The following is a 23,226-nucleotide window of genomic DNA, read 5'->3' on the forward strand; positions in this document are numbered from 1 at the left end:
CTGTGCAGATGCCTGACGCAGATGCTCCCAAGAGAAGCATGAATGATAGTGAGGAGAGGCAGGAGTGACAGAAAATCACAGGAACTGATTTGCTTTTTACCAGGCTTTGGCTGAAAGTCTTTTACATTTTTTCCTCAGGGACCAAGGACTAACCACTGAAAATACATTTCTAAGTGAGGCAGTGAGCCTTAAAGTCAGGATTCACTGAGGAATGAGTCCCCTCACAGCTATGCTTGGCCTTTCCTCCCTGTTCCAGCCAAGGGCTCACTACACAGGGTCACAGCCTCGGTGCCCTGCCACTGGATGTATTTGAGTAGAAGCAGCCACAGGGGCCCTCCGCAAACCCAACAGAAGCAGAGCGTCCTCTGGGGTACCGAGAATTGGGACAAGCCCCTAAGTCCCTCTTTTGGGATCCCTGTGATGCTGTAGTGGCTGAGTTATGATTCAAAGAGAAAATATATTGCTTGAGAAATAGAAAGGTACATGCTTTTAGCATAAAAAAGGGAAAGGTAGGATGTTCATAAACATGGAATCATTTATATACAAGCCAGCAACTGTGACTGACGCTGTGGCAAAATTGAGTTGTCCCCCATTACCGTTCTGCCCCCTGCCGTTTGCCACAGGAATAGACTTTTTTGTTGGGTACAAGGACACCCAGAATAAAGACGGTGGTTCCCAGGCTCCTGTGATGTTCCGTTCTGGCCAATGATGTACACATGAAAGTGCCTCTGTGGTAGCTTCTGGAAATCTTCCTTAAAGGTAGTGTATTCACACACTTCGCCCTCCCTTTTTCTTCATCCCTTCTTCCATCTGCTGCCTGGAAAGTAGATTCTGCCATCTTGGCCAAGGAGGCTGACTTGTTTACCAGAAAGGAGGGAGTGACAAAACAGACCACCATGGACCACCCACATAAACTTTTACATGAGAAAGAAACGAGCTGTGTCATATTTTATCCACAGTTAGTTTGAGGTTGTCATCACTTGAGTTGAAACTATTTCTAAATAATAGTTTCTTTATCTCACTGCATTCTCATAATAATGCTGAAAAATAAGTGCAGTTATCCCCAATTTATAGGTGAAGAAATTAAGGCTCAGAGAGGCCAAGTAACCCACCCATGGCTCTCTGATGCCAATGCCGGTGCTCGCCCCACCTGCCACACTGCCTCATGGGGAGTCGTTCATTCACTGGCAAATCATGAGAGAGGACCACATAGGACCCAGCTCTGTGCAAGTCAGCTGGGAGTCCTGTTATCAGCCTGAGACAAGGTGAGACTTCTCTGGCCCCATTCACTGTCTCTGAAACCCCTGGAGCGGCTCACTGTGATACATTCTGGCATTCAGAACTCCTGAGAGAGGAGGCTGCTCAGTGCCAAGATTGTTGTTATCCCTGCAAAACACAGGTCGCTAGCTCTGTGTGTGTGTGTGTGTGTGTGTGTGTGTGCATGTTAATTACACAGCACATGGAGAGTTTCTTAATTAAAATTGTAAGTGTGCATTTGAAGGGACACTACAACACTGTTGATAACAGAAAAACTGGAAGCCCACATGTCCAACAATGAGAGAGTAGTTAACTAAATTAAAGTAAATCCAAACAGTAGGATAGTGTGCAGGCATTAAAAATGATACTGTAAATGTATATTTATTGACATGGCCATATGTTCATGATATGTTGTTAAGTGAAAATAGCAGGTTTCAGGACAGCATTTTGAATATAATCCTGTCTGAATGGATAAAAACTAAATGTTATTGGTGGTTATCACCAAGTGATGTGGTAATTTTTTTTTGTTCTGACTTGTCTGTGTTTTCTAATTTTTCTATAGTGATCATGCCTGATGTGTAATTTTCTCAATACTTAAAGATATTTTCTTACTAGATTGAATGGGGAGTGAAGCTTTTGGTCAGTGGCTTCCTCCAGGAGGTAAGGACCTGGAGCCTCATTTAGTCCTTCACTCAGGCGTCAGTTTGAAAACGTTAGTTGGCTAGAAACTCAGGAGGCGCAATGGCTGTGGTCACAGACAGGCTCAGGGCCCTAGCAGCCCCTGGAGGGGGAGGTACCTGAGGGGGTGGGAGCCCCCCTGCGCCCTCAGGGCACTCGGGGAGCATGGTGAGCTTCTCTCTGGTGCTGCACCTGCAGGAAGGCGAGGGGTGGTCTGCTGTCCATATCTGCTTCTGGAGCAGGTGGCTGACATCCGGGGACACAGAGGGAGTCTTCCAGGGGGTTGAATTGCCACAGGGGAACTCCCTCATGGAAGACAAGAACATATTCCACAATCAGCTTCAAGGTTGATAAAAATTCCTCAAAATGAGAAATAGTGCCCAACCCTCTCCTTCTGAGCCTTTCCTCCTCCTCGGACCCATGCATTTTCTTCTACTCTTGGAGGTTGGTTTCTGCTCAAGAAAAAATCAAGACTAGAATTTTATTGATTCACTAGATGTGGGTGGGGCTGGGAAAAATTATCTAGCTTGTGGATGGCTTAATCTCCCTTTTATCTGCTGGCAGCTCTCGCCGTTTAGAGAACAAATACAAGAGGTTTTGAAATTAATCTATTTTGGTCCTTATCAATAACTCTGAAAAAGACTGGATGAGAGAAGCAGTTAAAATTACATTGAACGTTTTGAATTCTTGGTGGATTTCAACTGCCCTCTAGAACTCTCTTCTCCACACTTAAAGCAGTAATTGAAAGTTGGCCATATAGGTAACTAACGCCATTCTAGGTCCAATCACACAAGGGCACATCCCCCATCTGCCCCCCTTCTCCGTTCAGATTCCTTTCAGATAAGTTGTGAGTAGCATATGTCAACTCAGCATGGTACTTTTATATGGAGAACTATAGAAATACAGAGCTGTCCCGTGGTGCAGGGGCTTCCTGAGGGGCAGGGAACACCCTCGCACAGAGGTGTTGATGGAGAGGCCGGGTGAGTGCTGCTCAGGGGTATGGTGGTGTTCGTGTAATACACAGCAGGACTGAGATGGGGCCTCTCCCAACCCTGCCATCCCAGGCCCCCACCATCAGGGTCTCCCAGGGCAGCTGCTGGTGTTAGGGCAGGGGTGCACAGGGACTTACGGAAGCCACTCTTCCTTCAGGCAGCGGTTGCCAAAGCCTGGCTTATTCACGAGGACGTCTGCAAGTACCATGAGCCGCTCACTGTCCGGCTGGTCCATGCTAGACAGAGTGAGAGGGGCTTACTCGATGGGCATGTGACTGGGGCAGAGGGACAAAGCAGCCAACATGCAACGCAGCAAATGCCTGTTGAACGGCTACTACATGCCTGGCATGTGAACAAGGCAAAGGATCTGCCTTGAGGTGGCTATAGTCTCCTGAGAAGGGGGGTAGGCTGTTTGAACACACCAGTGGTCTGATTCCGTATCAGGTCTGCACTTCAAAAAATGGAGCTTCAACCCACTCACCCAACCTTTGCGTTCTCTTTCCTTCCTCCTGGCAGTCTTGCGTGTCCACCTGGGGGTCACCTTTCCCAAGTGGCAGACTCATTAATTTCCTTTCTGAGGGCAGCCTGAGGACCACTATCATGCTGGTGACTGTCCCAGAGAGTGGGAAGGTCAGGGCCGCACCAAGCAGCAGGTGACCCAGGAGCCCCACAACCCAAGGAGGTGGATGATGACATCTGAGGATGAGTCTACGCACCTGAAGAAGGTATACTGCTGCCCATATATCCAGGGGTGAAGGGTCAAAGCAGGATATTCGCCAAAAGGAGGGATGATGATGGAAAGCATCAGAGCCAGAAACACAAAAGTGGCCGGGAGCACAATCTGTGGGAAAATAAACATGGTAACTTGGGCTGTGGTATGTGGTATGTTACACACACACACACACACACACACACACACACACACACACACACACACACACACACACACACACACACACACACACACACACACACACTTTTAAACATTTATCCAGCAGCCTCATAACTGGGCCCTGATGGAGAAGGTCAGTCTTCTGGGTAACATGATGGGAGGATGTGCAAAGCCAGGTTGTGAAGGAGAACACAGAATGTTCTGGTAACCTTTGAAGGGTGGTTGAAGCAGGTCAACACTGAACCCTGAAGTAGGCCAATGCTCAGCCAGAGGTGAACCAGAGTTTCTGTTTCTGTACAAAAAGTATAAAAAGAAAAAGCGGACAATGACCTTGATATGCAAGGTCACTGCAAAAAAATGAATGAAAACATGACTTCACCCTCCCCTATAAAAATAAAAGCAATATTAACATATCCACTCTTATTCTATTTTCTCTGCTAAGTGAGGTAGAGTACTTACAAAGAAGCTTTGTGTTACCAAAAAGAAACAAAGGTTGGCAGGGAGGAAACAAAGCTGACAGAACTCAAAGAGGGTGCCCATCGCAGTGTCTGACCCCATGTGCACCAGAAAGCCTGAGAGAGGATGGGGAGGCTGGGAGAGGTCTGGTAGGCGTGGCCACCGGCAAACAGGCACAGCCAAAGACTGCAGTAATACCTGGGCCAGGAAGTCCTTGTAGCTGCGGACAGTGTGGTGGAACCGCTTGACCAGCAGCGCCTGCACGTGCTGGAGGGCCAGCTGCACTCCCGTGTTAAGTTGGCTGTGCCCATCCTGCTCCGGGGGAGCAGCGGGCTCCGTGGGGTGGCCGTCGGAGCCCTGTGGAGTCTGTCTGGCCTTGCTGCTAGAACCCAAACAGGGGTGTCGTAGACTGACGTTTTCTCTTTTCTGCTGAGTGCCGCCTGGTTTGGGAGATGGAATTAATAGTTTAGAAAAACATTCACAAGATCATTGTTTTCTTACTGTGTAAATTTTCCCTTCATTTAAGTCAGCAACAAAATATCAGGCCAGGAAGGTTAATAAACTTTTTAAAATTCTATTTTCTGATATAAAACATCTATAGACAGGGCTTCCCTGGTGGCGCAGTGGTTGAGAATCTGCCTGCTGATGCAGGGGACACGGGTTCGAGCCCTGGTCTGAGAGGATCCCACATGCCGCGGAGCAACTAGGCCCATGAGCCACAACTGCTGAGCCTGCGCGTCTGGAGCCTGTGCTCCGCAACAAGAGAGGCCGCAACAGTGAGAGGCCCGCGCACCGCGATGAAGAGTGGCCCCCGCTTGCCGCAACTAGAGAAAGCCCTCGCACAGAAACGAAGACCCAACACAGCAAAAATAAATTAATTAATTAATAAACTCCTACCCCCAACATCTTCTTAAAAAAATATATATATATATATAAAAAAAAAAATCTATAGACAGAATTGCCTGAAATTGTTTTAAAATTCTCTACAGTCGTTAAAGGGAACAAGACAGAGAGGTCTGACACATATAGGTAAAAAAAAAAAACCAAAAAACAAAGGTGCAGAATATGTGTAATAAGACCATATTTGTGTTAGACAGCATATTTATCATATGCAAAGAAACATATTTTATGTATACACATACACCCACAATGTGTACACATGTGCAAAGCTCTGAAAGAATACCTGTCAATTGTTAAAAAAGGTTACAGCTTCAGGGGCAGAGCTGGAAAAGGGCATGGGATGAAGTGGGAAGGGTTAGTGTTTTTTGTATTATTTGAATTTAACAACAAAATATATTCATGTATAACCTATGTACATAAAAAAAGTAAAAGTCACAGTTGATTTGGTTCTTTCTAAATTTTTAGAGGTCACCGAGAAGTAGTGGAAAGAGCAATGAACTAGGAGTTAGGAGACCTGGGTTTGAATCCTGACTCTTACTAGATGTTCAAATTTGGCTAAGTGACTCAACCTGTCTGAATCTGAGTTTTCTCATCTGTAAAATGAAAACAAGAAAAAGGTTTTTATGAAGATTAAATGAGCTAACACACATAAATGTGTTTTATAAACCATTTTAAGTCATCTGTTATGTTGAAGCTATAGTTTATCGTCACTGATTAATATTTATTTGCAGAATATGTTGTTGGACATAGAGGGCCTAGAGGATGGCTAGTTGCCCCCAGCTGCTTTCTCCTAAAGTCTCCCAGGACAAGGGCAGCTGCAAAGGGAGCTGGGTCAGCTGAGTCATCCTTTCAGCTAACGTTCACGGGCACCTGCAGCGTACCAGGCCTGCTACTCAAGAGGGTGGAGAACTTCTGCAGGCTTACTGCTACCTGGCACCAGAGTCCCATCTCCACGTCCTTCCTCTTGATCTGGGCTCAGATCTGATGTCTGTTGTGGATGGCCCTCCCTCTGGTAGGATTGCTGCTGCCTGTCCTCGTGTCTATCCTCTGAGCTTTGCTCTCTCCCCGATGCCCCAACCAGACTGGAGTCGACGGTCCAGACCAGAGTTGAGGGCTTCAGGTCTGTTTGTCTCTGGCTTTCTGCTGCCCTCCAGAGGCCACTGGCAGTGAGCCACCCTTCAGAAATGGCTTGGACCCTCTTGGTACCATGTTATGTATGACTCCATAGACAGCCACAGGCTCCTTCAGACTCTGAAGACAAGATCAGAAAAATGCCATCCTCTAAAACGGAGCCTATTCGAAACAAATACAATTAGCCACCTGAAAAATGGAAGACAGTGGGAGTGTATAACTGAGGGTCCTAGATTTGAGAGCTGAGACCAGGGAATAATAAGACTCAAAAGCCTGTGTGACTTTAAGGCAAGTCATTCAACTTACATGAGCTCAGTTTCCCCAGATGGGGTCAATCCCTGCCCTACCAGCCTCACGAGGTTATAGTGACAATCAAATAAAACAACGGATACTTAGCCCTTTGTAAAGTATAAATTAGGGCTGAGTTTGACGTAAGAGATATTTGTAAGTGTTGAGATTAGGGTGCTGCTGAATCGTAACCAGAAATTGCATACTGTGTTAAGACTTGGTATGTTTTAGCTCATTTAATTCTCTTAATAACCTTAAAAGGTGGATACTATTATCATCCCCATTTTGCATATGAGGAAACTGAGGTACAAAGAAACTAAGTATTAATAAGTACTAGGGATGTAATGTACAACATGATAAAATTAATTAACACTGCAGCATGTTATACACAGAAGTTGTTAAGGGATGGAATCTTAAGAGTTCTCATAAAGAAAAAAAGAAGCTAAGTATTTACCCAAAGCGACTCAATTAGCAAATTACAGAGTTCAGGTTTGATGTTCGGTCTGCTTCACTCTAGAGGCTATGCTCTTAACCCCTACCCTTGACTGTCTCTTTCGAACATTCTATTCTGTGTCCAGAATGACCAGTCTTCTGATGTGTAATTTATTCTTCTAAAAGGACCTAATTATTTATTTATTTATTTATTGGCTGTGTTGGGTCTTCGCTGCTGCGCGCAGGCTTTCTCTAGTTGCGGCGATCGGGGCTACTCTTCATTGCGGTGCGCGGGCTTCCCTTTGCAGTGGCTTCTCTTGTTGCGGAGCACGGGCTCTAGGTGCGCGGGCTTCAGTAGCTGCGGCACACAGACTCAGTAGTTGTGGTGCACAGGCTTAGCTGCTCCACAGCATGTAGGATCTTCCTGGACCAGGGATTGAACCCGTGTTCCCTTCACTGGCAGGCAGATTCTTAACCACTGAGCCACCAGGGACGTCCCAGGACCTAATTATTAAGAAGGAGCATTCTGTGCAGATTAAAGGCCCTGATTCTTGAATCCATCATAGCTTCTAATATAAATTAGCATGTTTTCATTCTGGTTTTGGTTAATGTAAGTTTTTGCCCTTCGGTGAGCTGAGGAAATTTAATTCCTGTGTCTACAAAGCTGGAAAGAAGACCTGGGCCCTGTGGTGAGCTGCTCCCACCCCCTCCAGAGCACTGCACCTTTCTCCCCACTCTGCCTGGATGGCCACCTCTTCTGGCTGCCACACAGCCTAACTGGGTCATGGCACATGTGTGGGCTGATATATTTGACTACTGTTAGTTCTAGGCATAGCTGGGATCACTTACAAAGCAAGATGAAAACAGTGACATAGAGCTAGCACCGGAAACTAACAAAGAGGAAACAGTCTTTGCACACGAAAATACTGCGATATGTTACACTGGGTAGAAAGTGTAACATATCACCATTGGGCACCAATGGCAGGTGCCCAAGACAGCAAATGAGAATTGCCTCACAGCTTTGCCTCTGACCAGAAGAGAGGAAAATGGAATGGGAAGGGAGAAGCCAGGGAGAGCATTTTATCAGAGTGGGTGGATACCTGCTGTTCTATCAGAAGTGGCCTGTGTTGCGGCAGGTAAGCTCTCCTGCATGTCCATCTCCCCAACCTCCACCCCCCACAGTAAAATCCACTGCACTCACGAGTGCTTTGTGTGGCTCTGAGATTTGGTAGAAATCACGGAAGGGGATGGTTGGTGGCCGGGCTCACACATATGGAAGAGAAACCCCCAGAATCCACAGCAATTATGGTCCCCACAGTTTCGAAGCTCCGCAGTGCACTAAATGAGGGCTCAGAATAACTTTATCTCCATCTCAAAGAGGCCAGGAGGTCCTAGCTGGCATCTGGGTTGTATTTACTGTCACCATTATCTCTAAGAACTCTGCGAGCTGTCACTCATGCAAGCAGGAGTGGATCAGAGGCCTGGCAGAGATAAGACTAGGAGATGAGGATGGTGATGTGGCAGGAACAGGAGACCAGGAAGGGTGAGAAGCTTGGGGGTGGTGAAGCTCCCAGCCTGCCCTCCTTAAGAATCCTGATTTCATCTAGAGTCTTCCCACCCAGATCTAATTCCATTTGTCTTTCCTTTGTCAATCAAAGGAACTGAGAGTGCAAAATGCCTGTTATTTTGGGGTCAGATGAAGGCGATGGAGGAGTGTTTCCCTGCTTTGTTGTTTTATGCACTTTTCCTTAGGCTTTCAAGATAGAGCTCGTGGGTGTGGTGAGGGAACAAACTCCACACTCGGGCACCATACCAGCAAACAGAGGTCTTGACTCACAGTCCTCCGTGACCTTCAGAAAAATCTGTCAAGAAGGAAAAAAGAGAATTTGGTTTAGGCATTCCCACTCTCAGAAAAATCTAACCCAAGCTCAATTCTGTTGGGGATTGCTTCATCATAGGAAGAAAATACATTACGACTCTTTGTCTAAGAACATAGTCTTCTATAAATACAAAAGTGTATGCATATGGTGACCACAACTATGTAAAATATGTGTGCGTATGGACAAAGGCAGGAGGAAATGAGCCAAAAATGAAGATAGTTGCTACGCTTGGGTGAGGAATTACGGCTTTTTGCCTTTACAGAATTTCCCTTCTAGACTTTTGTGTTAGACTTTGGCAAAGAACCACCTCTTCTGGTACCTGACAGCAACCACCTGGAATCTCTGCCTTACCTCTTCCAGGGGAGTGTCAGAAATTCCAAAACTGCTGAGCCCCAGGTCACCCAGGGTCTCCTCCAGCTCTCTGAAAAGGCTGGCGTATGCCCTCTGCTTGAAATTCTTATTTGGAAGAAGGAAGATGAGCTCTTGACCAACACATTCCACCAGCTTCGCCTCCGGAACATGGTGGCAAACCATATCCATCAGCTCATTCACATCCCCTAAGACAAGAAGAAAGGCTGACATCAACTCTGCTTTCCAGAACCTGGAAGACTGTGAACTTGCCCAGGTCCCCTACTTTCTTCTGCCTCTCATTTGAGAAAAGGGCATTTCCTTTCTCGGTAGTGATTCTTGCAGAGGAATAGCGCTCCGTCATGTCTGTTTATAGCTTAGCTGGCCCTGTGATGAGCACTGAAAGGGAGATGGAGATGGAAGCCAACACCCCACCCCCCAACTAGCTGTGTAACCTTGGGGAGCTCATGTAACACTCCTGTGCCAGTTTTCTCCTTTGTTCAATCAAATGTTCTGTTCTTTACAAGCTATGCAACGTTAGGCAGGTCATACCCTTGTTTCTTCATCTGCGTAAAGGGGAAAATAATGGCACCCACTTCATTGTGATTTGTGAGGCTTGGATGCGTTAATATGCATTGAACACTGAGAATGATGTGCCCGGTCCATAGATGAGTGTTAGCTGCTTTGTTACCACGAACATCATCTCAAGTAAGAAAGCTCTTGTCATCAACGTTGTTCGTTCTTAATCACCACAAGCCTGAGAGAGTCAAAATTGCTTTCATTTTTTGGTCTGGCCCAAGGTATAGGGGACTTGCCCAATATGCACACTCGGCCTTGGTGACCAAGCTGGGTGAGAACTCCCCTTCCTAAATCACACACCCAGGCCTGGTCTAACTTTTGGGAGGCCTGCACCATTTCCCCTGGGATTGCATCTGCCTCCTCAAACAAACAAACAAACAAAACCCTTAATCCCCACCTCACAGGAAATGCAGAAGGGGGTTGAGAAGCTGTGGAAATGGACCATGGGATGGAGTACAGGAAGCACAGCATGGGGTGTGGGGAAGTGTCCAGTATCAAGTATTCACCTGATACACTCATACCATCAGAATTGAATTTTATGCATGAGCATGTGTTACTTTAAAATTAAAAATCTAATTAAAAAATTTAAAGCATGCATTTAAAGAGACAATTCCCTAGCACACTGTCTTGAGAGGCAGGTCAAAGGGGAAGGGATTCTGGGGACTCAGAGCCCAGGTCTTGTGTGTTTCTGCAAGCCATCCTCTCAGAGTCAGGATCACCCAATGAGTTCTTTTCCTTCTTTGTTTTAGAAATGACTCATGTGGAGGGATTTCACAGCTTTCAACCCAAATCCTTCTGCCTAGCTGGACTGGAAGGCTTGTTTTAAGTCAAATATGCAAATTAGACTCAATTGTCTTCAGCTCTGAGATGACTTCATGCTGGGGCCGGAGGGCTCCTCACGGGAGGAAGCAGCTCTGCCCTAACAGCTCTCTAGGGGTCACGTTCATTGTTCTCTTAGGAAGGAAATCGAACCTGAAGCTGCTGGATTCCCAGGAATTGTGTCTTAGACGTTGTGTGTCAGCCTTTCCAGCAGCAGTCCTTCAGGGCAGCAGGGCTTTCAGCGTCTGGCAGGGAGGTCTGCGAGTGTGTGTGGTATGTGGGTGTGTGTGTGTGAAAAGCCTTCCAAGGAGCTAATGGGGATTGAAACGATCTTCCTTCTCTTATTTCGGGTATAACTACTTACTGTGCTTCCCACCCTTCACAGCATCTCTCTTCTATTCAAAGAAAATAAACTTTTATTTAGAAATAAAGTAATATTTAAAAAATTCACCTCAGCCAGCAGGCTCTGTTTCCACCTTAACTTTGGCACACACAGTAATTAAATGTATTCTTTTAAAAAAATTATTCAGAAAGCAGGGAGGGGCCCATGGCAAGGCAGACTAGGAAAAAGACACAGAAATGTTCTAAAAAGATGTGTTCACGTTCACCACAGGTTCTGTCAGTGCAAAGAGAGGGTGGGAGGGTAAATATGATGCACCTCTGGGCATTTTGCCTCAGCTTTTAAGCGTGGTGCATAAATATTGTCTCGTTTTCTTGTTTCACCAGATTTTAGTTAGAAAAATATTTGTGCTAAGTAGGAAACTTTGTCTTTTCTTTGATAAGCAGCTATTTTCCCCCTTCATTAACTTGGATCAGTACATAGGTTTAGTTTTGCTCGTACTTAGGAATATGGGAAGTGTGGTATTCAAATTGTGAAGACGCCCCGGGGAAAGGGTGAGAGGCAAGCACTCAAGGAGAGTGGAAAGAACTGCTGACAAGCACTCTAGGGCAGGAGGTCAGGTCCTGCACGATGAGTGCTTCCACAGCGAGAGCCTCTCTTTGGCATCTTCCTGGAGTGGAGGCACCCCTTATGAGGTCTGACACACTCTAATCCAAGCAAGAACCACTGGAAAACTTGGAAACTGAGAGGAAAGCTGGGCGTGTAACAGGGATGTGCAATATTCCTCAGATTTGGCATCTACACCGTGCAAACTGACTCTCTGGAAAAGTGCACGATGAGGGCTGTGCATCGCCGTGGCTCCACTGTAGGGCTCCAGCTGGCACCTTTAGAACCCCTTTTCTCCAGACACTGAGGAATGTGGCTTGGAGCCAGGCAGGAGGACTCCAGGAGTAGAGGCTTACTACGGACAAGGGCAAGGAGTGAACAAAGACTGGATTCGTCATTAAAAGGAGAGGGCCCTTAGGTCCATGACTTTAACATCCCTTTGGGAACGGAGGAGGAGAAAAAACTCAAAGAAGAAGATGAGCAATTGCATGACTGTGGGCTTGAGAAACACACAGAGTGTTCTATTTGCTCCCACTGAAATGCACGACAGCCGGACACACCCAACAATACCCAGAGATGATCGCCAGACAAGAACTGAGGTACAGTCTGCCTGAGTCCTTACCGTCCAAGACTTGTTCTGGAGTTATCTCATCGACGCAGGATGGACACCTGATGGAGAAACCCTTAGACGCACAGCTGCAGGTCCCCTACAACAGATGGACGTCAGTCACTTCTATAGCATCTCCCTGATGCTCATTGAAGTCACCACCATGCTTTGTTTCTCACGCCAAGTGTAGTCAACACATTTTTCTTCACTGTTTTAATCTATCACTTCATCTGAACATTTTGAAGCTGTGGCTGTTTGATTTTGTTCTGCAGAGTGTGTGAATCAGGCACAGAGAGAACCTTGAAGGACCCCTTTGGCTTGTCATTACTTATGTGAAAGCTATAGGTTGGCCCGTGCAAGACATTCTGCTTTTCCCTCCCCAGGGATGCATGCTGGGCTGTGGAAGTCTATCCAGGACTGGAAAACCCAGAAGCAGCCAGACGCTTAAACTACAGGGGCCAGAGGCATAAATAATGCTACAATAAAATAAGCATGACAAAACAACTTGAATGTGAGCAATGCCTTTCTCAATGAGCCCAAAGCACATTTATAATACTTTATCTCACTTATCTTCACCACAACCCCAAGAAGCAGAGAGGCAATTATCAGTTTCATTTTCTATGTGGAAAATACCCCACAACAATGAGGAATTAAGGAATTTGCCTAGGATGACACAGTTTGTTCACCTTGCAGCCCAGACCTGAACCTGGGGCTCCTAACATGCTGAGTTGGTCTCTGCTGGTTGGTATTTTTTCACTTCACCATTTTCAGGTTATAGTTATCAGGAAATCTTTTTCTTAGCTTTCATTTACCAATGAAATTTGGGTTTAATTAGGGAACATAAATGTTGGAATGAAAAAAGGAACTTAAACAACTACTGTCCTTTAATTAGTGTAACCTCGCAGAATAAGTCACTCCCTTCTATGTTGCACCAAACCACGTGTGCAGTTTAGGATTCTGGCCTATAATAATCAGAGGTCGTTTAAAACTAGTTGTTTTATTTGGGGTAAAGCATCTCTGCAGGAGAGTTCAAAACGCCCTTTTATCAAAATCTACAAATGGTTCCAGAAACAAAGAGGTCAGTTCTGCTGGCTGGAGTCTGATTTAGGTAGAAGTCCAGAAGGACAGCACCACACTGTGCGTTCCTTCTCACCCAGGACAGGCTCTTTCCCTGGACAGACACAAACCTTACAGCCTCCTCCTTGGCCCTGGATGGTCTTCATCTTGCGCACCAAGGTTAAGTAGAAGCCTGTGCCAAAGCAGTTCTTTAGGAAGAGCGGTGTGCCGGAGCAGTAGAGTCGTCCCCGGGCTATGATGGCGATTCGGTCCCCGAGGATGTCGGCCTCGTCCATGTGGTGAGTGGACATGATGATGGTTCTGCCTGCAAGGGCAGGGGTCAGGGGAATCACCAGGCAGGCCTGGGCCAGGTGTGGATGGGAGAGGATGTATGGCAAGCTTCCCATTATATGGGTTGCAAAAACTGGGAGTTAATAAATAAAAACAAGTTTTCTGCAATAAAGTCTAGAATATTAGAATAAAAACGAAAACAGCTAACGTTTTTAGCATCCTGCATATTGTAAAGCACTGTTTCACGGATTATTTCTTCATCAGACATAGGACTTGATGCAAATAAATCACCATATATGGGACATGGTTATTATAGTCAGTCAGCATCTTCTGAGTTCTATATGTGTATTCTCTGGGTCATTAAGCACTGCATTTATCATCTTTGCAAAGAACACACACACACACACACACACACACACACACACACACACACACACTCTTTGATACTAGCTGGAGATGTCATTGAAAGAAAATGGTAATGAGGATTCCAGGAAGGCAAATCGACCGCGGGATTGAACCACACCACCACTTTTACGGACGCTAGCTCTGCTTGCTGTCTCTTCTGCATCTGTACCTCTGGTTGCACGTGCCACGACAGAGGAGGAAATGTCACACTTTGAGACATCTCCATCTGCAGCAGTCCTCTGCAGCACTGAACACAGGCTCACTGCCCTCACACCTGGTTTCCAAGGGGGAATTTCACTAGAGCTGCTCCCATTGTTTCAGACAGAAGGGCTGCAGGTCGAGAGAACTTTCTAGAGCATTTTGGGAAGTAGGCTGCTTCATCAGTAACTCCCTGCTTGTACTTGTGCAAAATATCTCAGGAAGCTTCATCTAGAACTTATAGACTCCCCCAAGCCAGTGATAAAGCCCCGTCTGAGTACAGCTGTGGCCCTTACAAAATCCTAGGTGTGAGAGAGTGGAGAGCACCCATAAAGCCTCAGTGAGAGCACCGGCGATGCACAGTGGCCATTACCTGAGCGGTATTTCAGGAGCAGGTCCCAGATGGAGCGCCTCGAGTAGGGATCCACCCCAGAGGTGGGCTCATCCAGAACCACCACCTTGGCATCTCCCACGAAGGCAATGGCAACGGACAGCTTCCTCTGCATGCCACCTAGAGGTACAAGGCGGCAGGGTCACGGGAGCTGTGGACAATTGGAAGAGAAGGGCCCAGGGCTGACCTCATAAGGAAGGCACCTTAGATCCAGCAGCAGCTTGATGCTGCCTCCTGAGATATTCACACAGTGTTCAAAACTCTAGTGGCACAGGCCTCGTAATGCAGGAAAGAAAATCCCTGCCTCCTAGGGTCAGACCATTTGAAGACTGTTCTCACCTTTGAGTTCAAACACATAAACATCAGAGCAAATACAGCCCAGGCTGCTGCAAGATAGTGCTTCATGTGGGAAATAATCCAGAGGTGGGTTGGTCTTAGATGGTCAGAATAACTTTATAGAATGTTCCAACCCTTAGGAGCTCTCCTGTTATAGGCCTAAGAATATACACACATACACATACATGCACACAGGCAGATGCACAAGGCCCTGTGCGCTGGGAAACCATGGATATGCCATCTGAAGCGCTGTCTTTTCCCAACACCAAGCACCTGAGAGATCCTGCGCTTCTTCGTTCCTCTTGTGGTGGAGGCCTGTGTCCTCCAGCATGGCTTCCATCTCCAGCTGGGCCTCCTCCCAGGACCTCCCTTTCAGCTGCGCGTAGAATAGGATGTGTTCAGCCACTGTGAGACTATAGGGACGGGGCAATGAGAAAGGCAATGTGCTCAGCAATTCCACTTCTAGCAATTTACCTCATAGAAATAATTAAAGATGAGCACAAAGATTTAGCAATCACGATGTTCATCATGGTGTTGTTTATAATAGAAAAATGAAACAAAATACCAACCCTGCCAAAATATCTAAGACAGCTGAAATAGCACATTATACAACGGAATAGTATGTACACATTAAAACTTATTGCATAGAAGAATATGTAATAGCACGGAAAGATGTTCATGATATCTTAGGTTTAAAAAAGCAATCACATTTAAAAAAACAGGTTACAAAATGGTATGCAGAGTTTTATTCTCCTTTATAATTTTAAAGTATATATGTATATCTATACATGTATAAGAGAAAAATTATATATCAAGGTGTTAACAGTGGTTTTCTATGGCTGGTGAAATTACAGGTGACTTTTATTTTTTGTTTTAATCTATATTTCCTTCCTTCCCATCTTCCCTCCTTCTTTCCTTCAATGACTGTATATAACTTTTTAGATAAGAAATAAAAGTTTGGGAAAAAAAGCAACTGAAAAGCCTCCTCAAAAGTCAGTTTTTAATGCCTGGCTGAAGAGGAAAAAAGGAGCGATGGTCTCCTCTCTGGTCCCTGAAAGGGACCAGACTTCTGGGCAAGTACTGAGCAAGGGGCCCCGGGACCAGCCCCCCTGACAGAGAGAAGGCAGCACCACTCTTCTGAGCAGGAAGAGCTCAGCTCTGAGTGCCAGAGGCACAGTCACATGCATGTCTCGTTGCAAGCAGGACAAAGGACCCCGAAGGTGGGGGAAGCCAAAGCAGAGTACTGCCTCCTGCCTCCAGAGCTGGCATCCCTCGGCTGCGCTCTAGAGAACGTGTTGTTGGAGGGCAAGGTGAGGTTAGGGCATGGGGAGGGTCTCAGTTCCTGTTCTACTTACTGGTGGAACAGGATGTTGTGCTGTGGACACATGCCAAGGCTCTGCCGGATAGCATCCAGGCTGGTTTCAATGTCCTTTCCCCTAATGAGCACAGTCCCGGATGTCGGTGGCAACAGACCCGTCAGGATGGACCTGCCAAACGCAGGAGTCAGTGGTTGAAAGGCTGGCCTTTAGGAAGGCCTTGGGATAGCAGCCTCCACCCCAGGGTCGGTGATTCTGACCCTCAGTTAAACCCCAACCATCATCAGCTGCAGGAACCAACAGTTTCCTGTACGGGGCTTAGCACCAGTGTGTACGTCTAGGCCCCTAGGAGGATGAGCACATCTGCCTTCCTTCTCTGCTTCACTTATTTCCTAGTTCTTTCAAGCAAGCACTGATGGGTGTACACTGATTCCCAGCTGTAGAATGCTCACTTGCAGCCGGAGATCCCTCCCCAACTCAGCCATCACAGCTCCTGGCGCTGTAGGGGGCTCAGTTAAAGGTATCCAGCCCATGGGTCCAAGTTTTGCCTGATGTCACCATTACGAAAGGCAAGGTCTTATTGAGAAGCCGAAGCGTTCAACGTGTATTTGTTGATTAACTGATTGAACCCAGGCCTGGGAATTATCACAATAATTTTGGATCCAAAATAATAAAAAGCCCAATAGTAATGTTGATTTATTTTGTAAAATGGGAAATGACGACGCCCACCTCATGGGGTTTTTTTGGGAGGATTAAATATAGTTAATACCTGTAAAGCACTTAGAACAATGCTAGAATAAAGGAAGACTCAAAAATATTATATTACTTCTATTGAACGTTGTGTTCTGGCCACCAGGGGACATTGCATTTCACATTCATGAAGTAATGTGTTTGCCTTTGGGGTCCTGACAGGGCTTGGGGCTCTCTGACCATATTAGTTAACAAGGAGAGAAATCAGCTAACCCTCCCAGCTCTGTCCCTGAGCCAGATACAATCTCAGGCTCTCTGAACTGGCCTGTTGATCGACCACTAGAGGGAAACAGAACCAAGTATAATGGCACCAGCCCCACATTCCATTCACACTGAACCGCCCTCAGAGAACATTCCAATGCAGGGTGTACACAGCTGTTCCTTCCTGGGGCTCTCTAAGAAGCCAAAGGACCTGACAACTGCGTTCATATGGGTTCCCTGCCCTGCTGCTCCTCGGGAAACCTTAGCTGGCCCTGTTCTCCTTAGCAGCAGATGACACTCAGGGCCCTTAGAAAAGTGAGGGGAGCTTCCTGACCTGAGGAGTCCATGCAGAGCCTTCATCTTCCCTGAACTTAGTTTTCAGTTGCCAGGCAGTTACCCCACAGCCCCTTTTAACTTTCTCCAGAACTACCACCAACCCTCATAGGTAGGAAAAGGGATGCTCTCTGAAAGTAAATAGCGCTCTACAGACAGAGGGCATGTGATGGTGGTGGCCACGACTTTATCACCACCATCATGACGGCAACGCTGGGGAGGCTGGGGGTAGGGAGGCCAGCTCGCAGCATCAAAGACAAGAGACAATTTTGGGAGGATCTGGCTCTTGCCCCCAGGGAACCATTACAACTTGGTGACCTTGGGAAAGTCACTTCAGCTCTCTGGATGTCCACTTCCCTGGCACAAAGGGGGCAATAAACTTACTACTCCACCTCTGTCTCCAATTTCATGTGAGGATCAAATAAAACAATATATGAGAATAAGCTTTGAAAACTGCATTGTACTTAACACCTTCCTGGGACACAAATATTGGCACATTTTTGTCACTAAAACTCAATGGGAAAGAATAGACTGAAGCTAAAAGAGGAAGAAGAGAGCCAGAAAACGACTAGAGACTCACAAGGTCGTGGTTTTCCCTGCTCCATTGTGACCGAGAAACGTGGTGATCTGGTTTTCATAGAAGGTAATGTTAAGACGGTCCACAGCTGGCCTGCCATGGTGCTCAAAAATCTTTACCAGATTCTTCACACACACCCCAGGAACCAAGCCTGGGAGCTCACGTTCAAAGAAGCAGTCTTGTTGGAAAAAATGAACATGATGTTAACAATGCCTTAGTGTACACATTTCCCAAGGTTCTTTCTTCAGACTATTGTCTTCTGCCCCCATGTCTTTAGCTATGACCTTTGTAAGGATGACTACAGGGTAATAATGGTAATAATAGTGGCCAACATTTATTGAAAGGTTACTCTGTGCCAGGCATTATTTCAAGTGTCTTATATGGATTTCCTCATTTCACCCTTACTACAGCCCTAGGGGAATAGATATTACTGTGCCCATTTCTATTACTGAGGACACCTAAGACACAAGAGACATGAAGAGTCCAATCAAGGTCTCATGGCTTATGAGTGGCAGACCTGGGATTCAAACCCAGACTGCACGCACTGTCTGTATGGAGAGTTAGCCCTAAGCTCAGCCTTCAATCCCAGGTCCTCATTTCGGATAGTCTGCTGGGCATTTCCTCATGGGTTTCTTGTAACAGCTCAGTCTCCTCATTTTCTTCCCCAAACAACATTTTCCTTCAGACTGTCCTATGTTCATTCTTGGAGCTGCCGTTCTCCTGGTCACCTTGGCTCACATCTTTGAGCCAACTATGACTGAAACTGAATTCTTGCTCCTCAGAACTCCAGAGTTTCTCCAGTTAGGGTGGGACAGTCCACTCTTCTTCACTCTTTTCCCTCAAACTCTGTCCCTCCACTTTTCGACTTCCACACCCCCCTACGGTGTGAGGTCCACTTGGTGTTCACTTCTGCCTGTCCTCCAGTCTCTCCCTGCTTTAGTTCACTCTATACAGCGTCACTTAATTTGTCATCTTAATATTGTAGTTCTGAGCACTTACTCCCCTGCCAAAAAAAAAAAAAAAAAATCCCGTTGCTTCTTCTCTCTGTGCCTCCTGGTCTCGCCTAAAACTGAGGTGGGACCAGCCCCCAATCCCCTGATTTTGGTCTTGGAATTACACTCTGGGAGAAGGGTCTTCCCACAAGTTCTGCTGACTGGAAACCACAGGAGCCACAGGTCTCTGACCTCAGCTTTGCGAAATGGCACCTGGGATGGACCAGAGGCATGGAGGCTGGACCCTCTCATGCAACATCAGGTGAAGTCCAGAGGCCATGCTGCCTCTCTAAACCCAGGGTAAGGATAGCAAGAGCATTTAGTATCCACAGAGAAATTCATATGCTTAAAGAATAGAGAACATGGTGCGGGGGAAAGTATAGAACTGGTTCAAGAGGGAAGGTAAGGGAGGCAAAGGCCAGGGGAACACTTGCAAACTTAGTCCATGGGTTGAGGAATTATTAGGTAACTTCCACGGTCAGGAAAGGCTTTTGATGGCTTGAATGAATGGACTTCTAGATTTGTAAACCACGAATGAAATGTAGTCAGCTCCTTTAGACTCTTTCCCCCTGTGCACAGGAGCATTTATTTTTGTCTTTCCTTATAGCTCATATCCGCTTTAAGACCTAGTGACCCAAGTTATTGTTCTTGCTAAATCCTCGGAAGTCAGCACATTTGTGCAATTCACTTGGGGTTTGCCTAACAAGGGCACAAACACACCACATACTTTGGATTTGCTTTCTCCAGGAAATATGCGTTCATGTCTGGCTGGACCATTCATTCCGCACATGTGCAGCTGGACCCTTGAGAAGGTATTAGGTTTAACCCTTGTCAACAGAGACAGTCAGTTTCCTGGGTTCCATTTCACCCCAGTCACGAGGTGTTTTACTCTGGCTCTGTGCAGTGTTCTGAGCCTTTTCCTTGCCTCTGTTCTGCATTCTTTATTGAGGTCTTTACCATTTATTCCTGCTGGGTGTTCTGGGTCCTCCATTTCCTCTGTTACGGGTTCCGTCTTTTCCAAGGCCCTTTCTTCTCTGGTTGAACACCCTGCACCAACCAGAAGCCACTGTTACTCTCCTGGTGAGACATGAGAATCAGGACAGGCAGGAAAGGAGGGGAAAAGAAGGCGGAGCAGAGTTTCCTACCATAGCTGGAAAACACAGCTCCCTCAGAAGGCCAAGCTGGCATTCCCAGGACAAGCCCCGAGCAAGGCTTTGCCAACCTCTGACCTGCGGGACTGTGAAGTTCCAGCAGTGGCTGGAAGGGCCTCCCAGCTGGCTGATTTGGCAACCTTCGCTGAGCCCAGAGGGAGTTTTGTAACAGGAGTTTCACACATCCTCTTAAAATGCCAGGAGGAGCCCACAATGTCAGACATTGTGATTAAAAAAAAATTAACAAAAAATTAACTTTGAAATGGGTTAATTTTCTTTAGCTCGTTAACAGTATTTTTCACTCCAATCCAAAACATGTCAAAGTCATGATGAACCTTGAGTAAAGTCCGTTCAAGCTGATATGATGGGCAGCCAGACCGAGACATCGTTTACTTGAGGAATCTACTTTTATGGGCATTCATGTATTTGGAGATTAATACCAGAGTTGAGTCTGGTTGACGTACAGGCTTGCACAAATTGTGAATTGCGGTGTAAACACACAAACGTTCTCACACTCACACATACACCTACCTCCCTCCCACACTCCCAAAGAGGCACTTTTTGTAAACTTGGCATTTGGTTTAAAAGGATATCAGGACATCCTGAAAGCGGAAGAGAAGCAGAAAAGCAAGCCGGCCAGAGAAGAAAGCAGGGGCAGGAGGAAACCATTGTCGCCAAGCATCTAAAGGCTCTGGCCTCAAGGGCACATCCATGAGCAGGGTGGATTTTTCAATGCGGCAGCCCACCAGGGCCTCTCTGTCCACACCGCTGCCTGTACCTTTGCAGGCTGTGTGGTGGAGTGGCAAGTAATGGGCCTGGTGGTCAGGGACCCACCCCCTCCAGTACTTCTGTTTTCTGAAGGACTTTAAATCTACTGCCCACAGTTCCTTTGATCTCTTTACTAGCTATCATACTGCACTAATGTGTAATAATAAAATAGCAGGGGGAGATATTCTTCTAGTCACTGGAGTGAGTTCCTTGCCAGGAAATGTATGTCCCAGTTCCAGATTTTGTCCCAAGTGAATAATGGGAACTGGGTAAGACACTGGCTATCTCTTGGGTTCCATGTCTTCATCTGTGAAAGGAGGGGTTTAGGTGGAAAAACTCACCTCTTTTCTAATTTTAGAGAAATTTAGGAATCTATCTCCGTCTAGCCTGTGAGACAGGTGAAAAACATTTGGTCTCTGTTGGCAAAAGCATGACTCATTTTTGAAGGAGCACATTTGTCTTAAGATTTCTCTTTTCTTTTTTTTTTTTAGAGGCAGCGTATCTGCTGAGATTATAGAGGGGAAAAAATGCCCACAAGTCCTGATATTCATTGAGATTAGAAACATTCCAGGAACAGACTTCTGTGTTGAAAATTCCCATTTATGATGGGTTATAATTTTATTACAGTGGAAATTTAAAAGTTTATAGATAGACAAAAAAGACAGACAAGCCAACATAATGGAAAAAACAAACAAACTGAGCTGTTGAAGTGCTGTTTGTTCGAACCATTAAAAAAAAGGCAACCCCCCCCACCCCAAAACTTTTAAAGGTCCTAGGCTAATCGCCTAGAGAAAACAAACATCTATCTTAGTGCTTAAAGGATAAATCCTGGCCCAGGCCCAATAGTACAAAGTAAAGAGCAGGCAGGTGAGGAACAAACAGATTGGAAAGCATTTCCTTTGCTTCCAGAAACTCCTAGCTCCAGGGGAGTCCCCAGCTCTCAGCTCTGGAATTTCTCTGCCTCCTCATACCTCACAAGAGTCTGTGGTTTCCCCCCAATTCTAGAACTCTCCTTTGGCCTCCCATCCTATTCAGGAGGAAAGGTAAATTTTATCTAGGATGCATTCTGGGCAAATGTCCTTTTAACCCTCTTTCCCAACCAGAGGAAAGACCAATACTAAGAGAATCTGGGAGTATTTGCCTTGAAGATCACAGCTCTGCCCCAGCCTCCAGATGGGCCCTTCCTTTGGGAAAATAAATTCATTTATATTTGAAAAAGTAGAGAGGAATAAAAAAGCAGATGAGGGGAGGCAGCAGAAGATGAATGTAAAGATTCCTCTATGATTCTCTGGATCTGTTTGCTTTGAACTGAGAAGTTGCAAAACTTATTTGCACCCTGAAGTGGTCTGGCCTTCTTTTAAGGGTGTGCTTTAATCTACTGGGCACGACCAGGACTCAAGGGTTTATCAATGCTCAGCCATCACCCTGGCCCAGTGACTCACAAAATATGGGCTCCCAGAGGCTGTGATGCTACACCAAGGAGCAGAGCCCTCAGCAGACAGCTAACCAATCAGGAATCTCACACTTCACGTAAGAGCCACCTCTACAATGCACACACATTCCACGCAGAGCCAAAGGAGCTAAGTTCAAACATTTGTTTTACTTTTTTTAATTAAAAAATTAAAAATAACTTACCTTCACCACCTTGCCAATAAGACTCTTGTAGAAGGAAGTACCAAGGAAGTGGGGTTCCATAGTCCCCTAAAAATAGACAGGCAAATGAAGAGAAAAAGCCTAAGTAGCTCCACCTTACCACAGTTGTGTAGGATCTAGAATTTATCTACCCGAACCTCAGATTGTAACTGTAGATATTTATAGCTCATAAGCATTACGTGGCTATCCACATGCTTCCTCCAAGACTACTTCTTCTAATATGTTTTAATTCAAAAGGTCATGTTTTGGGGGTGAAACTGGCAACACTAAGACTAATGATCTTGGCTGACATTAGTTTTCTAAGAAAAAAGAATCTAAGCATACCCCCCTTTTTTTTCACATATTCTTATTCTATTTTATTGTTATTTTTTGAAATATAAATTTATTTATTTATTTATCTTTGGCTGCGTTGGGTCTCGTTGCTGCGTGCGGGCTTTCTCTAGTTGCCGTGAGCAGGGGCTACTCTTTGTTGCAGTGCGCAAGCTTCTCGTTGCAGTGGCTTCTCTTGCTGCAGAGCATGGGCTCTAGAGCGCAGGCTCAGTAGTTGTGGTGCATGGGCTTAGTTGCTCCACGGCATGTGGGATATTCCCGGACCAGGGATCA

The 23,226-nt window shown here is 46.0% G+C and overlaps 1 protein-coding gene across 1 annotated transcript in view; it reads right to left on the bottom strand.

The window, feature by feature from the left end:
* ABCA4 (ATP binding cassette subfamily A member 4) overlaps positions 1-23,226 on the bottom strand; it is a 136,638-nt gene that overhangs the window by 33,546 nt on the left and 79,866 nt on the right. The window contains exons 17-30 of the mRNA XM_060006407.1: positions 22,606-22,671; positions 20,009-20,098; positions 18,063-18,237; positions 16,238-16,369; positions 15,156-15,295; positions 14,529-14,666; positions 13,393-13,586; positions 12,221-12,305; positions 9,258-9,463; positions 8,840-8,888; positions 4,474-4,715; positions 3,644-3,768; positions 3,065-3,163; positions 2,055-2,241 (exon numbers count right to left, since the gene is read on the bottom strand). Coding sequence (XP_059862390.1) covers positions 2,055-2,241; positions 3,065-3,163; positions 3,644-3,768; positions 4,474-4,715; positions 8,840-8,888; positions 9,258-9,463; positions 12,221-12,305; positions 13,393-13,586; positions 14,529-14,666; positions 15,156-15,295; positions 16,238-16,369; positions 18,063-18,237; positions 20,009-20,098; positions 22,606-22,671 — 1,928 coding nt within the window. The remainder of the gene's footprint in view (positions 1-2,054; positions 2,242-3,064; positions 3,164-3,643; positions 3,769-4,473; positions 4,716-8,839; positions 8,889-9,257; positions 9,464-12,220; positions 12,306-13,392; positions 13,587-14,528; positions 14,667-15,155; positions 15,296-16,237; positions 16,370-18,062; positions 18,238-20,008; positions 20,099-22,605; positions 22,672-23,226) is intronic.

This window comes from Delphinus delphis, chromosome 1, assembly GCF_949987515.2.
Source record: "Delphinus delphis chromosome 1, mDelDel1.2, whole genome shotgun sequence".
In the NCBI taxonomy this organism is placed as follows: Eukaryota; Metazoa; Chordata; class Mammalia; order Artiodactyla; family Delphinidae; genus Delphinus; species Delphinus delphis.